General features: G+C 40.3%; 1 protein-coding gene across 1 annotated transcript in view; it reads right to left on the bottom strand.

Moving 5' to 3' along the window:
- SCPEP1 (serine carboxypeptidase 1) overlaps positions 1 to 15007 on the bottom strand; it is a 29005-nt gene that overhangs the window by 12166 nt on the left and 1832 nt on the right. The window contains exons 2-7 of the mRNA XM_087710327.1: positions 10785 to 10930; positions 7902 to 7991; positions 6229 to 6384; positions 3966 to 4040; positions 1973 to 2045; positions 722 to 759 (exon numbers count right to left, since the gene is read on the bottom strand). Of these exons, the coding sequence (XP_087566453.1) occupies positions 722 to 759; positions 1973 to 2045; positions 3966 to 4040; positions 6229 to 6384; positions 7902 to 7991; positions 10785 to 10930 (578 nt within the window). The remainder of the gene's footprint in view (positions 1 to 721; positions 760 to 1972; positions 2046 to 3965; positions 4041 to 6228; positions 6385 to 7901; positions 7992 to 10784; positions 10931 to 15007) is intronic.

The raw sequence follows: 15007 nt of genomic DNA on the forward strand, positions 1-15007 counted from the left end.
TGAGACCCTGCTACTGAAGCCAGGTTTAATGCCAATGCCATTAGGTAGCATCTTCAGGGGTCAAAAACAGCTAAGGGCAGCTGGAACAGCTGTAGAGAAAGGGGACCACACTGAGAATATGTACTTGCAGGTATGGACACATAAGTGGATCCCAAGTATGCATTGAGAGCGGACATAGCCTTTGAGGCCGAAAAGTTTACTGTGTTTATAAGCAATCGATGTTGATCATAACATTCAATGAACCTGTTGACTTCAATCCCATCTTCAGAGATCCCCAGAAGCTGATCCAACATGGTAACTCTCATGAATAGTCAAAAAGCAGAGGAATAAAAAAAAAGGAAGGAAGCATCTAACATATGCTTCAAGCTGGCTCAATGAAATCTATTAATTCCCAGCCTTGAATTGACTCTTTATTGGCAGCAAAACAGGTTCATGTTGTATGGCCAAGGATTACATTGTGCTTTAAAAACAAAGTTGCATGATTTTTGATATAAAGGTAATTACCATACCTGCATAATAGTAAAATTTATTTACCTTATTTATTAAAGTAGATTCATTTAAGACATTTTTCTTTTTCTCTTTCTCCCCTTCTTTTATTAGTTTTATTCAGTTTTTTGTTTTGTATGAACTATATTGTAAAGTTTGGGTTTTTCTATTCTTCCTTGTAATTGTAAGAACATTAATAATCTTTTTTTAAAAAAAATAGGGAGTGTATACTTACAGTGCTATATAGGTAAGGCCCCCAAGCAAGCACGGAATCTAAAAGAAACAAAAATTAAGATTGGCTTTTAAAAAAACTAAACAGAATAGTGGGCATAAACTTTAGTATCTTTCTCACATTTCTCTATTTAAAGCAGTTCCTGAGCATTTTCGACATCAAGACAAAATAAGAACTTATATAAAAGCAATCCTTGGCAGCTTTTCAAACGGAGGAGAAGGAAAAGGAGGCAGCAGCATCAGTGCAGGGAAAGAACTCCTAGTTTTTAAAGTGGAGCCTCACAAAATCTCTAAATCCATGGAGATCTAATTTAGCAGCAAACTGTTTATTATTCCAAGGTATCAAAATCTGGTGTCTTCCAGATTGCAAGGATAGCCATGCTGGCTGGGTGCTGAAAGGCTTGTAGTCTAACTAACATATCTTGATGCTACCAGGCTGAGGAGAATGACATTAAACTATTCACATTTTAAAAAAGATTTTATTCATATTGCTATTACACATTCTGAAGAATAGCTAAGATTTTGAGGCGGGGGGTGGTGGAATAAACCCTCTGGACTATTTTCAAGTCACAAGAGAAGCCCAACCCAGATTCTGACTGACAACTGCCATTGTGTATCTAGTAACAACATTCTGTTTACAGTAATCAAGATCATGTGTTGGCTCTCCTATTCCAACATGCAATACCATTTTTCCCTTAAGATAAAAATTGCCCAGTTTAATCATACTTAAAATAACCAACCAGAAAGTCATATATAATTAAATATTTAATTCTCAGTCGCTGGTATATTAAACTTCTAATAGAAGAGAATATCTATAGCTCAGGGCTGAACTGTAGAGCTCTTGGTGTTATGTGAACTTAGTTATTTGCTTGCAGACATTTCAGTACATAACAAGGTAACATTATCAGTATTATTTAGTCATGTAATGAAACATCTGCAAACAGAGCACTAAGCTCAAAGAGAACCAAGGCCTACATATTAAACTTCCTCAGTCTCTAAAAACTGATAGACAAGCAGAACAGAATAATCTCAGTATAAGATAAAATGGGGAGGATTTTAATCCTAAAGCACCCAAAGTCAAGTTGGGATAAAACCAAGCCTCTATAATCTCACTTGAACCTGGTTGCTGGCACTGAATATCAAATTATTCTTATTCCACCCACCCACTCACCCACCCAGATTTTGCCAGAAAGAGGCAAGAAATACATTGGAAGATACACAATAGCACAATGTACTTAGCTCCACATGAATATACCTAGAGGAGAAATCCATGAATCACCAAGGGCTACTCCATGAAAATTGCACTTGATTGTTCCAGCTTGAACAGCCTTAAAAATAGAATGAAGGCTTAATTAAAACCTAATTATTCTGAGGTAAATGTATCATATATTTTCAAGCACCTTTCCTTAAGGGCAGGAAGAAGGCAAAGAGGAACTGCAGATTATTAAAGTAGGTCGATTTCTTAGCTGATGCTATAGCTAAGAAAAGTGCTTTTTTTGGGCTAAAAGCAATCAAATCTCTAGCAATATCTCACATATGCGGGCCTGCATGTGTGTCAAGATCAGGAAGGTGGTGGATGGAGTATAAGATTCACCCTTCTGAAAGCTTGTGTAATGATAAATGTGCAAAAGGGGTGGGGCTCGCCTTGGGATGGACTGCTCACCATCTTGCCAGTTTTAATACATCTCTGTGGACTCTTGATGCCCATGCACAGTTTATTTTAGCTCAGTGCTAACATCATTTACCTCCACTGTGCTAGTTATCAAGCCCATGCCAGCAATCAAGTCTGAGAGAGACATTTATCTGGCGAGCTTTGTCCTCCCAAGATCTCTTTAATCAAAAATATACTTAATATAAATTTGTACATTACATTTTCCTTCCTTCCTTCCTTTCTTCCCTCCCTCCCTCCCTCCCTCCCTCCCTCCCTCCCTCCCTCAATCTTCTTCTAAATTTTCTGATAAGTTAGAGAAAACTAAGAGTAACTGCTCAATCACTTGCTAACCTGCGGAGACCCGTGGTGGCTAGAGTGCAGTACTGCAGGCTACTTCTACTGACTGCTCACTGCCAGCAGTTTGGCAAATCGAATCTCACCAGGCTCAAGGTTGACTCAGCCTTCCATCCTTCCTGGGATGGTAAAATGAGGACCCAGATTGGGGGAAACATGTTGACTCTGTAAATTGCTTAGAGAGGGCTGTAAAGCACTATAAAGTGGTATATAAGTCTAAGTGCTAAGTGCTAAGTGCTAACGCTAACCCACAGCTCCTACTGCTGATGTGCGCTTACACAACTGGTTGTAGCAGGGATGTACGATATCTTTTGGCCTGAGGGCCACACCTGATGCTTGAATCACGTGCAAGATCCACATATCCATGTGAGGGGGTGGAAGGGGCAATGAACTGGATGGTATCATTAACATTAAAATAAACTGTTCAACAACTGTGATTACTCTCTAGATATCAGAAACAACAATAAGCTGTATCTATGGACAGTTTTGAGATGTCCCAGGAGGGGGAACAACCAAGGCTTTCTACGAGTGCCTGTGGCCAACTGGCCCACTCTAAGCAATCCTGACTGGAAATTCCAATTTTAGATGACTGGATAAAAAATGTATTGGGACATGGGAGAGAACTGGAAAAACTTGAGGGTGGATTGAAAAGAGGGATTAGCCTAGAATCTCTACATGGTTACTAGTTGACCAAGTCCAACACATCTTAATCTAAATCTAAGCAGCTGCTCTTAGTGGAGAAAATTGAAGAAATGTTATGATTTAAATCTTGAGTTATGTCTTGGTGGGCCATGACCACAAACTATATTTAAAGGGGTTCAGTGGAAAAGAAAAGGTTGAGAATCACTGGGCTATAGCAATAAATCAGTTAATTGAACCACTTGTAGACCTGATCTTTCACACCTGGCATGGGAACACACATAGATTTCACATCAGAAGTAACAGCACCTAGCCAGTTTTGACTGATCTGAAAAAAGCAAAGGCAGTCAAATTTAGTTAATGCTGGGAAGGAGAGCATCAGAAAGCCCAGGGACATAGACTAGACTGGGAGGTGAGGAATATATCCCAGAAGCAGTAGCAAAACAATTTCATCTCAATCAACACTTAATCAAGAATCAACCTTGATTTGAGGAGGATTTTATATGCCTCATTTATTAAGAGATATTCTTCCCTCGGGATCTTGCAGAAATCAAAGCTCGCTTGAGAGAATCCATTTTCTCTGACAGGAAAAGATCAACTTTACCTTATGAACTTCCAGAGCAATTGCAGCAGCCATTTTCCCCCCATAAGATTCAGAAAAGATGTAGAAGGGGATCGTCTGAAAGGAAAAATGCATTAAAAAAATTAAGAGAATGAGCAACTGAACCCTTTATACACCTTCCACAAAAATAAAATAATTACTCAATACATCAATAAACCTTCACTCTTTTCTTCCTCTTGCTTGATGCCCTTAAACACTATAAAGAAATCTTTCCTCAAAAGAGAAAGACAAAAGGGCCTCCATCTGCAGCTATAAGGTCAAGTAAAAGACATCCTCTTGGATTTACATCCTGCCCCATTCCATAAGCATGGGATTCATTACAGTGTAAAGCAGATTACGGGTAGCCGGCAACTTCTGAATGTAATTCAGCCCAGAATTACAGTTGCACAGCACCAAGCAGGTCACATGATCACACTCAATTTTATGTTATTCACTGCAATTGTTAAGCAAATGCCAGTCACTAAGCAAACCCTGGTTTCTGGCACAAAGCATTGTAAATCACATAAATACAAGCTGGTTGCCGAGCACCCAAAATGCAATTAAGTGATCATGGGAGGGGGGGGGGCAGTTGTCAGAACTTCAAATTATGGAATAGGTATAGGTACCTTTTTTTAAGGGGGTTGTTGTAATGCTAGGCGACCATCATAACTCAAGGATTAGCAAATGAAGTCATTTACACACCAACAAGGACATTTGGGATTTCATTCCAATAATTTTAAAAGATCCCTAACATTTAATTTTATTCTCCCCTGAAGTTAGAGAATCCACTCCATTTTGAAGACAGGCTAACACAATTAATTTACAAGGACCTTTCTTATCTCCCTTTGATCATAGTTAAAACCCTGCTTCCCAGGACTCACCCTACGGCCGAAGTCTTTCTGGCCAAAATTAGGCCTAGGATTATAAATCATTCCATTAAATGGCCAATTTTCAAGAGGGAGCAATCTCTACACTGCCAGGAATGAGGAACCTTTCACTACACCATCATTTGCCCCATGTTCTGAGATACTTCAAAAGGAGGAGGGGAAGGAGGCTTAAATCTAGCCTTCGGGCACGCTCAAATTGTGAATTCCTGTTATGTCAGCCCTCCCAACAGGCCTTGCCCTCTAGCAGATACTGTTCAGGATAACAGTCTGCAGGAGCCTTTGCAAGCATAACTATTAATGGACTGGCTTTGGCAATGAACAAGGATGCCAATTGTTCAAGACGCTGATTTGCAAGGAAGTCAGCACATCTGCAATTTTAAGCAAGGTTTCCTTCTGTAAACATCCATTCCCAACACCATTTGAATATATGTCAGCAGAGCTTAAGGAAAAGGCTTGTGTGATGAGTACTTCAGTTTTGCAATGCCTGAACAGGGCTAATGTGTAGCTTAGAAACTTCATACCGTGATAGTGGACAATATGGCATTCCATGGAAGAAACAGAAAGTTAACTTTAGCCACCTCATATAAGAAAACTTATACAAGATGTTCTATAGATGGCACACATCCCACCTACAAGATTAGCAAAAATTAACAAAAAAAATTCGCCAATATGTTGGAAATGTAATGCTGCACTAGGGACCTTCTACCATATGTGATGGGAGTGCACGAAAGCTAGGGCTTTTTGGCACTAGATAAGAAAGTGTTTGGAAGAGATGCTAAATCAAAACATGGAGTTGACGCCAGAATTATTTCTGCTAGGGCTCACAAAAGAAAAACAAGGCAAAGGTGTGGGGTATATTTACTGCTGCATATTTTAACAGCAGCAAGATTAGTTTTTGCACAAAAATGGAAAAATAAAGAGACTCCCTCGGAACAAGAAATAATAAAATAAGATACTGATTTGCGCAGAAATGGATAGACTGACTCTAGAGCTCAAAGAAAAGGGTGAGACAGAATATCACGAAATCTGGGACAAATGGTACCGATGGTTAGCAATGAGGGGAAAAGGCCAGGACAGAAAAACACAGACATTAAGAACTAGAAAATATGGTATTAAGAATGTATGATAGGTAGGAATTGGATATGCATCTGTATGGTTAGTAATTATATACAAGAAAGGACAAACAGACAGGTAATCTGACTGACTACACACACCTATGTAATCGATATAAAATGTAATTGTTGTAAGATCTAATCACTATATGGAAATGTTTATGCTAGAAATGTCGCACGATGTCCAATGTTTTTAATGTTTATCTAATAAAAAACTTTTAATTAAAAAAAATACAGCATTCCATGGGCTGATCCTATTGTACTTGCCTGGAATTCCACCTTTGATTTAAAGAACTCTCGGAGAACCACCATCATATCCGAAGCGACCATGCTGAGATCAGTGGCGTAGGCAAGGGAGTCATTAACGTAACTGTATCCAGTGCCAACAGGATTGTCAACAAAGAGAAGACTTGCTGCCTGCAGCTACACCACCCAAAGAAAACACTGACATCAGCAACATACACAGAGGGAGAGCATCATACTTAAAAGGGATGACAAAGGAGGAGTCTTCCAAAGATTCCCACAAAGGCAAGATGAGAGAGCGTGTTTTGCATTGAAAGGGCAGCGCACTACTTATTATTGCTATATTTTAAGCCTAGAGGCATTTATTAAATATGTCTTAGCATTAGCTATTCTCATTCATAGGCAACCTCAGCCATAGAAATCTCTTAATTTCAGTTGTTAATACTCGCAACAGAATCAAACCTTCCAGAGTTTGTGGTTCAAAACAATTTGTTGTTGTTGTTAGTTGCGAAGTCGTGTCCGACCCATCGCGACCCCATGGACAACATTCCTCCAGGTCTTCCTGTCCTCTACCATCCCCCTGAGTCCATTGAAGCTCACGCCTACTGCTTTGGTGACTCCATCCAGCCACCTCATTCTCTGTTGTCCCCTTCTTTTGCCCTCAATCTTTCCCAGCATTTCCCCAATTTTAAGTTCACTCTTTTAAGGTTTTATAAATTATCATTATTTATCTGTCTGTGCATTTACGTGAATGTTGTTGTGTACATATGCATATACATGCTTGTAATCTATATTTTTAATATACACGTTTTTGCCTGTGGAAGTTGAAGAGCAGTCTTACAAGTACTGGTAAAATTCATTTCTTTAAATATAAATCCAAAGTAAGATCTAAAGTCTTACTTGGTTTGTGTAACACAAGGACAATATAGAAAAATAGAGCAAATAAAAATCTCCTGGCATAAAGACAAGTAATCTATTAGGCCAGGGGTGTCAAACTCGCGGCCCGGATGCATCACATGCTGGACACACACACACCCGTTTTAGCGAAGTGGGGGAAAGCTGCAATATGTCACGTGACGACAATGTGTCATTGTGAGTTTGACACGTCTGTATTAGGCTGCTGGATGAGGTGTAGGAGTAAGAGCAGTTTAAATAACTGACAACTTCAGAAGCATACTGTATATGGCAGTTATGGCGAACCTTTTCGGCACCGCGTGCCCAAACTACACTGGAACACATGTGCATATGCGTGCCAGAAACCCAAAGACCAGCTTGGCTGGTGCACATGCCAGCCAGCTGGTCTTCGGATTTCCAGCACACACATGCGTGCCGGCCAGCTGGACTTCGCCCACGCCAGAGCATCGGAAACATGAAGACCAGCTGGGTGGCATGCACATGCCTGTTTTTGGCCATTTTTCGGTACATTTTGGGCGGAATTTTCCAGCGCTCGCGAAGACCAACACACTGGAAACCAGAAGAGCAGCTCATGTGCCCACAGAAAGGGCTCTGCGTGCCAGCTCTGGCACGCATGTCATAGGTTTGCCGTCAGGGGTGTATGAATTCCTACAGGAAAATGAGCAAGAAAGATCTCAAAGTCTGCATCTCAAACAAAAATCAATATATTGCAAAAAGCATTTTTTTTAACATGGCCTGTCAGAAGATGCCCAGTCTTCCCACTATAAGTTAAGACAGCTTACCCAAGTTGTCTTTCTTGCTTTTAGATCAGCATCTAAAGGGCCAATCTCTTCAAAATTTCCATATCCGCAACCTGAAGCTCCTGGGCCTCCCTATGGAAACACAGAGATGAGAAATGAAGAGAAAAACGTCAACCTTTTTTCTTGCTGTCTTATTTTCATTTATCTCCCCAAAAAAGGATGTGTCATGAACATAATGGTTTCATTCCAAGGCTGTTAATGCAAATCTACAAACAGAATCCTGTAGATCTTTTTCTTAGGAACAGCTTCCGATTGCTATGTTAGTCCACATGGGAAAGAAAATAAAGGCCTTTAAGTGATGCCTAGCAGTCAGAATTTCTGAATTTTCCCATCTAAACTCAATCCCTACTTGTTACATGTAGTCTTTGACTTATGACCACAATTAAATCCAAAATCTCTGTTGCTAAGCAAGACAGTGGTTAAATCAGTTTGGCCCCATTTTACAATCTTTCTTGCCATGGTTGTCAAATGAATGAATTACTACCGTTGTTAAGTTAGTATCACAGCTGTTAAGCGACTCTGGTTTCCCCATTGACTCTGCTTGTCAGAAGGTCCCAAAAGATGATCACATGACCCCGGGACACTGCAACTGTCATAAATACAGGCCAATTGCCAAGGGTTCAAATTTTGATCACATGAACATGGGGATGCTGCGACAGTCATAAGTGTAAAAAACAGTCATAAATCACTTTTTTCAGTGCTGTTGTAATTTCAAACAGTCACTAAATATGAATGGTTGCAAGTTGAAAGTTACCATATTTTTCGGAGTATAAGACACACCGGAGTATAAGACGCACCAAGATTTTGAAGAGGTAATTTTTTAAAAAAAGTTTTTGCACTCTGCAGGCCTCATTTTTTCTGAAAAATGTGGCATGCAGAGAGTTTGAGAGGCCTGCAAAGTGCTCCTGGGGGCTGGGGGAAACGAGCAAAAAATGGCCCATTTTTGAGTTTTTGCCCTCCCCAGCCCCCAGGAGCACTTTGCAGGCCTCCCAAACCCTCTGCACATCCATTTTTGTGAAGAAGGAGGGGTTTGGGGGGGGGGCAAAAATGCTGTACTCAATGTATAAGACACACCCAGATTTTCACCCTCTTTTTTGGGGGGGGGGGGAAACGGTGCGTCTCATACTCTGAAAAATATGGTACCTGCGTAGACATAGGAATACCACAATGAAATTCTATAGCTCATTTATGTTATGCCATCATTTAATGTTTGCCCTTACAATTTGCATTACTGTTCCCAATTCTTGACTTGCTGCTCATCCTCCATTATATTTAGCCAGTGATCACTGCTTTGAATCTTTAAAAAGCTTCCATAGTTTGAGAAAAGGGAAATATTAGTAAGGAGTGACAAGTTTCATACTCTAAGTAGCTTAACATGCTATGTATAATATGTAGGATAGAGCTCCGAAGAAGCTTAGCACAATATGGCCTCCTCATTTTTGGCTTAGTGTTCGAAGTTATCATTGTTTGCAAGTAGCCTGGCTTATTTTGTGAATTATATTTCAAAAGCAATGGCTCATAAAACACTCCAAGCAACTTAGAAATCCAAATAATTTACACTACAGCTTTCTGTGATACACCTGCTTTTTCACCTGCTTTTAATAGCTTGATTTAGAATAATTACAGGCAATAAAATATAATTAATATGCAATGAGAGCTAGTTTGGTGTAGTGATCAAGGCATTGACTAAAAACCCAGAAACTGACAATTCTAGTTCCGCTTTAGGCATGCGGCTACTTGAGTTATCTTGGGCCAGTCCCATCTTCTCAGCCCTAGGAAGCAAGGACAAACTGCTTCTGATATCTTGCCAAAAAACTGCAGGACGTTTCCAGGCAGTCACCAGGAATTAACAATGACAACCCCCCTTCCTCGCCTCCCAAATGCAATCAGTTGATGTTGTAGGATTGAATCTCCATTTAAACATTATTTTTCCCCTCTGAAGGATTTCTTTGAGGTTTTAGAAATATTTTTTTAAGTTTTTAAATTTTTTAAACAGACAAATAAAAACATAAACATATACAGCCTTCTGCCATTTCATATAGCGTGTCGTTTGGTTACAAAATTCTGTGCATCCTTTACATGGTAACCACTTATAGTTATATATCAAATCACAAATTGTTCAATAGATAAACATAAGTATCTTATTGTTCCATATCAATTTTTCAACTATAATTATTATTCCTTAATTTTAAATAGAATATTTTAATATTGAATTCATGCATACAACATCATTCCATTACATCATTCTAATCTGTTTAACAATGCTAAACCCTTATAGTATTGCATATATCATTCTATTATTCTTAAAATACAAAAAAATCTTCAATATTTTCCGTTACCATGATTTTTAATCTAACCATTAATAAAACAAATCCCAAATATTATAAAATTGTTCAACTTTTTGTTCTCTAATTCCAAATGTCAATTTACTCATTTCTGCACATTCCATTATTTTTTGGATAATTTCCTCCTGTGTTGGTATTTTCTCGTTTTTCCAATTTTTAGAAGTTTTAGAAATCTTCTATTGCAAGGTTTTATAGGTTTCAACTCAGTGGTGAAGTTCAAATTTTTTTACTACCGGTTCTGTGGGTGTGGCTTGGTGGGCATGGCAGGGGAAGGATACTGCATAATCTCCATTCCCTCCCCTTTCTAGGGGAAGGATAGTGCAAATTCTCAATTCCCAGTCCACTCTGGGGCCAGCCAGCCAGAGGTGGCATTTGCCGGTTCTCTGAACTACTCAAAATTTCCACTACCGGTTCTTCAGCATCTGTCAGAACTTGATGGATTTCACCCCTGGTTCAACTCTACTTCTGATGCTATCATCCTTCCATTACAGCTCACACCAAAGCCTTACCCCCAACTTACCTGCAGCCATAAGATAAGAGGAAGTTGTGTGAAATTCTGAGTGGGACTGTCTGCATAGTACAACCACCAGAACATGCTTGCGTTGCTTCTGACAGGAACATACCCCCATGCCTGTTTTGCTTCTTTAGGTTCCTTTATTGAAAAAGCTAAAAGGGGGGGAAAAGTAAGCAATTACCATGCTTTATAAAGCTAAGAGACAAGAGGACTTGGTATTCTCCTACCATTGCGATAATTTCAGGAGAAGAATCTCTTCCTTCTACACCAGGGTTCTCCAATCTTGGCAACATTTAAAGCTTGTGGACTTCAACTCCCAGAATTCTGGGAGTTCAAGTCCACAAGTCTTAAAGTTGCCAAGGTTGGAGATCCCTGTTCTACACTACCGCATCAAATAATTCTGCCACATTTCCATGTACAACTGTGGTTCTTTCAAAGCAGAGAGATAGTAGAGACAGCAATGCTACTTTCAGTGCCGGGAATACCCTGGGTTTTGCAGGATACTACACAAACAGGGTTAATCAGCAAGGCCCAGATTAGATTTTGAGCACCAAGTGTTCCATCAACAATGACAACAGGAGAATGAAGCAGACTGTTAAGGTAATGATGATTTAATAGCTGACTAGCTGATGTAAGGCTGTAAACTGATGAAAATGAAATGAGAATGAGTCAGCAGGATTACTGCCACTTTAAGAAGCTGTCTATATAAGGGAGGCCATCTTTCTCTCTGTATGTGCCTTTGTGTTATAGTTGAAGATTGATTGATTGCCTGGTTTTGCCTAGTACATGTATGTATATATATAAGCCTTGTAGATAAACCACTGTTTGAAAGACAAAACCTCTGTGTACTGTATTTTGCTCCTGGGTTGTCTCAAAATAGTAGTCACACTGTGCATACTCTGACACAATCTATGGATCTTTTCTGCCCAGTAAAGGCCCTGAGGTGACATCCACCTCAGAACTACGGTATGATGAATCACAGAGTATGGTCTACATTTCAAAATGTCTCATAATATGACTTAGAAGCATTAAAAAGATTTTTGTTGTCACCATCAAGGAATCTGCAGATCATCTGCCATCCGAATCCACTCTACTTTCGAGACAAGCTCTTCCCACTTCAACAGGACAAACCGTCAGTATCTGTAGATTAAACTCATTCCTTGGGCAGGGGGATGAATACAGATTGTAATCTACATTGGTATACTTATACAACAAAACAGATACTGCCACTTTGGGGACCAGACAGATAGTAACATTTTATAGGTGTGGAAAATGCCCATATATTCAAAGACAACCTGTTCAGCTTCCTTCCTACCACTCCATCTTTCTTCTGTTGCTTTTCTTGGATGTTTCTAAATGAAGCTCAGCACATGAAGCCCACGGGCATTCTTGGAAATTAAAAAACAAAACAAAACCCAGATGTGACAGTCTTCTTAACTAAAAAAACTTTTTTTTTTAAAAAAAAGAAAAGAATATAAAGCAGTTAGGAAAGTTGGACAGTGTCAATTGTCAAATCCCATGGGATGATCTGTGGGATGGGCATGTTGTGGCTTGCCAGCAGAGCTGGCAGCAGATTCAGACAGTGAAGAGATTGGGGAGGAAAACGGGCCAGTTCTGGAGTCTGGTGAAAGCATTGATGAGGACTCTGTTTTGGAGCCAGAGGGGGAGCCAGAGCCGTATGCCAGTTATCTTCTACCTTCAGAGTTAGACGTCAGTGAGGCAGATGAACAGTTGGAGCCTGTTCCCAGTGTGTGCATATGAAGAGTTGCCAGACAAAGGGAACAGCTAAAGAACAAGGGTCAACTTGGGAGTAAGGCCACAGGTAGATGATGAATGGTCCCTCCCAGAGGAAATAAAAGAGGAGCGAAAGGGGAGTGGAGTTTGCAGGAGAAAATTAGTTCCCTTAATTGGTTTGTGACTCTAAGACTCCTTGCCAAGTTCTGCAGATATAGGCCTGGCAGCTCTCCAAGCCAGATAAGGTCGGTGATGGTAAATCCTCCCTTGAAATACTTTGCTGAATGTGAATGAGCAGAATTCACAGTAAATTAATAAAAGGGCTTTTTGTCGGGACAAGGAGTTTGCTTCATGTTCTTGGGAAACCTCGGTCAGAATAGGGCACAGCAGTACCAGAAAGTAACCTAATCTTGGCACTTTTTCTTCAATCCCACAGACAACTCCCTGGAATCCAAGATCTTGCTGCAGAGAACCCACCATCTCACTCCAGAGAGTGCAATTTCTTTGAAGTTCTTCAGTAGACAGGATTCAAGACACTCCATGGTCCACAGGTTAACAAACAGGACTGTACATACAACCAAATCTAGGTAGATTGCCAAGATAGCCTCCTACACCTTTTGCTCATCTTCCATCAGGGACACATTCCTACATCATATCAGACCTACTGACCCCAATGCAACTGCTCATCTGTAGGTGTTGACCTCATGCAAAATACTGCTATCTTCTTCCCCCGCAATAGCTATTAACAGTACTTGTTTAAAGGCAGTGTCAAAATAAAATTTAGAACATATAATAGTTTAATCAATTGTAACATCTTTCTACAGTGCAATTACACTGCTGCTTGAAAGACAACTCAGTATTAAAAGCAGGGGAGACGAGAGATGTAAAATAAAATGTACTCCAATCCTACAAAGAGTTGGGTGGTTAAAAGTCAGCTATTCAGGAGGATTTACTTCCATAATAAACAAATGTAAGAGTAAATCGCATTGTGATCTCTGCCTCAAAGATTATATTCTGCAAACACAGAGATTTTCCAAGAACAAAGGTTGGTATCCTATGCAGGGGTCCCCACACACGGGCTGTGCCCACTACCAGGCCATGGCCTATTCGCAACGGGGCCGTGGGCCGATTCACCTGTGCAGCAGACACAAGCAATCCCATTAAAATTCATGGGACTCACCAGAGTAGACTCACCAGTATAGGACTTACCAATAAAGGAAAATATTTGTAGATAAGCATTGAAATGAGGGATCCTTGGTGCTCTCTGAGCTTCCTTGTTTTTTTGCAAATGTTTCCTTACCCCAACTAGGTAACATCATCAGTGCTAGAAGGAGTGCTGTTTGCTGTCAGTTTATATCCTGGTGACTTTCCTGTCTGTGCGGGTGGGGATGGTCTTAGAGATTCTTTGGTTGGGCTGTTTACTGATGGCTTTTTGGCAGCTTCTTGATTGGGGTATTGCTTACTTGATGGTTAGTCTGAAGGTCTCTATATGTGATAGACCCGGGGTGGTGAACCTATGGCACGAAGCCTCCTGAAGGTCCCTGAAGCCTCCAGAGGGCCTCCAGGGGGGGGGGAGAGGCTGTTTTCGCCCTCCCTAGGCGCCTATAAAGCCTCTGGAGCCTGGGGAGGGTGAAAAAAACAAGCAAAAAATGGGGGGCGTGCCTCTCATGCGCACATGCGCACTGGGGGTGGTGGTCGCACATTGCATTATGGGTGCGGCACGCCCATGCATGACCCCCCTGCTCTCCCCCCCTTATGGCACACGATCCAAAACCAGTTCGCCATCGCTGTGATAGACCATATAGGTCTATGACATATCATCTGGAAAAATCCAGATCATCACTTGATAGGATCAAATTAGACTGTTCTATAGCTCTCTGATGTCATGCAGTGGTCATCCAAATATTTTTTGCCCTGATATGATAGCCTTAACATCTGGCTCTCTTCCTAATTGTCACCTGATGTTAAAATACCTGGTAGAATAATCCTACAAACATTTACTCAAGTAATATCAGTAGTGAGATGGACAGCATATAAATTTAATAAATAAATATTTTTCTGATTTTATTGGGGTTTGCTCTCATACCACGCTGATGAAGCATAGAGAGATTTGATTAAATCTAAAAATTCCCGATTCCAGATGTACCTCCAGTCATGGAAACTCACTAAGGAGTTTGGGTAGGCCATTATTCCTCTATTATTATTTTCTTTGCCTATGAAAATGCCTGCAGCACCATATACTGATAGTCCTCGACTCACAGTTGAGCCCAAAATTTCTGTTGCTGTGAGATTTGTTAAGTAAGTTTTGCCCTGTTTTGTTTTATGACCTTTCTTGCCACATTTGTTAAGTGAATCACTGCAGTTGTTAAATTAGCAACATAGTTGTTAAGTGAATCTGGCTTACCCATTGATTTTGTGTGTCAGAAGGTGGTCATAAGTCACTTTTTTCAGCACTGTTGTTACTCGTGAATGGTCACTCAATGAACTGATGTAAA

This window comes from Thamnophis sirtalis, unplaced genomic scaffold, assembly GCF_051295495.1.
Source record: "Thamnophis sirtalis isolate CommonGarterSnake01/CBP01778 unplaced genomic scaffold, rThaSir2_p1.2 scaffold_3, whole genome shotgun sequence".
Lineage (NCBI taxonomy): Eukaryota > Metazoa > Chordata > Lepidosauria > Squamata > Natricidae > Thamnophis > Thamnophis sirtalis.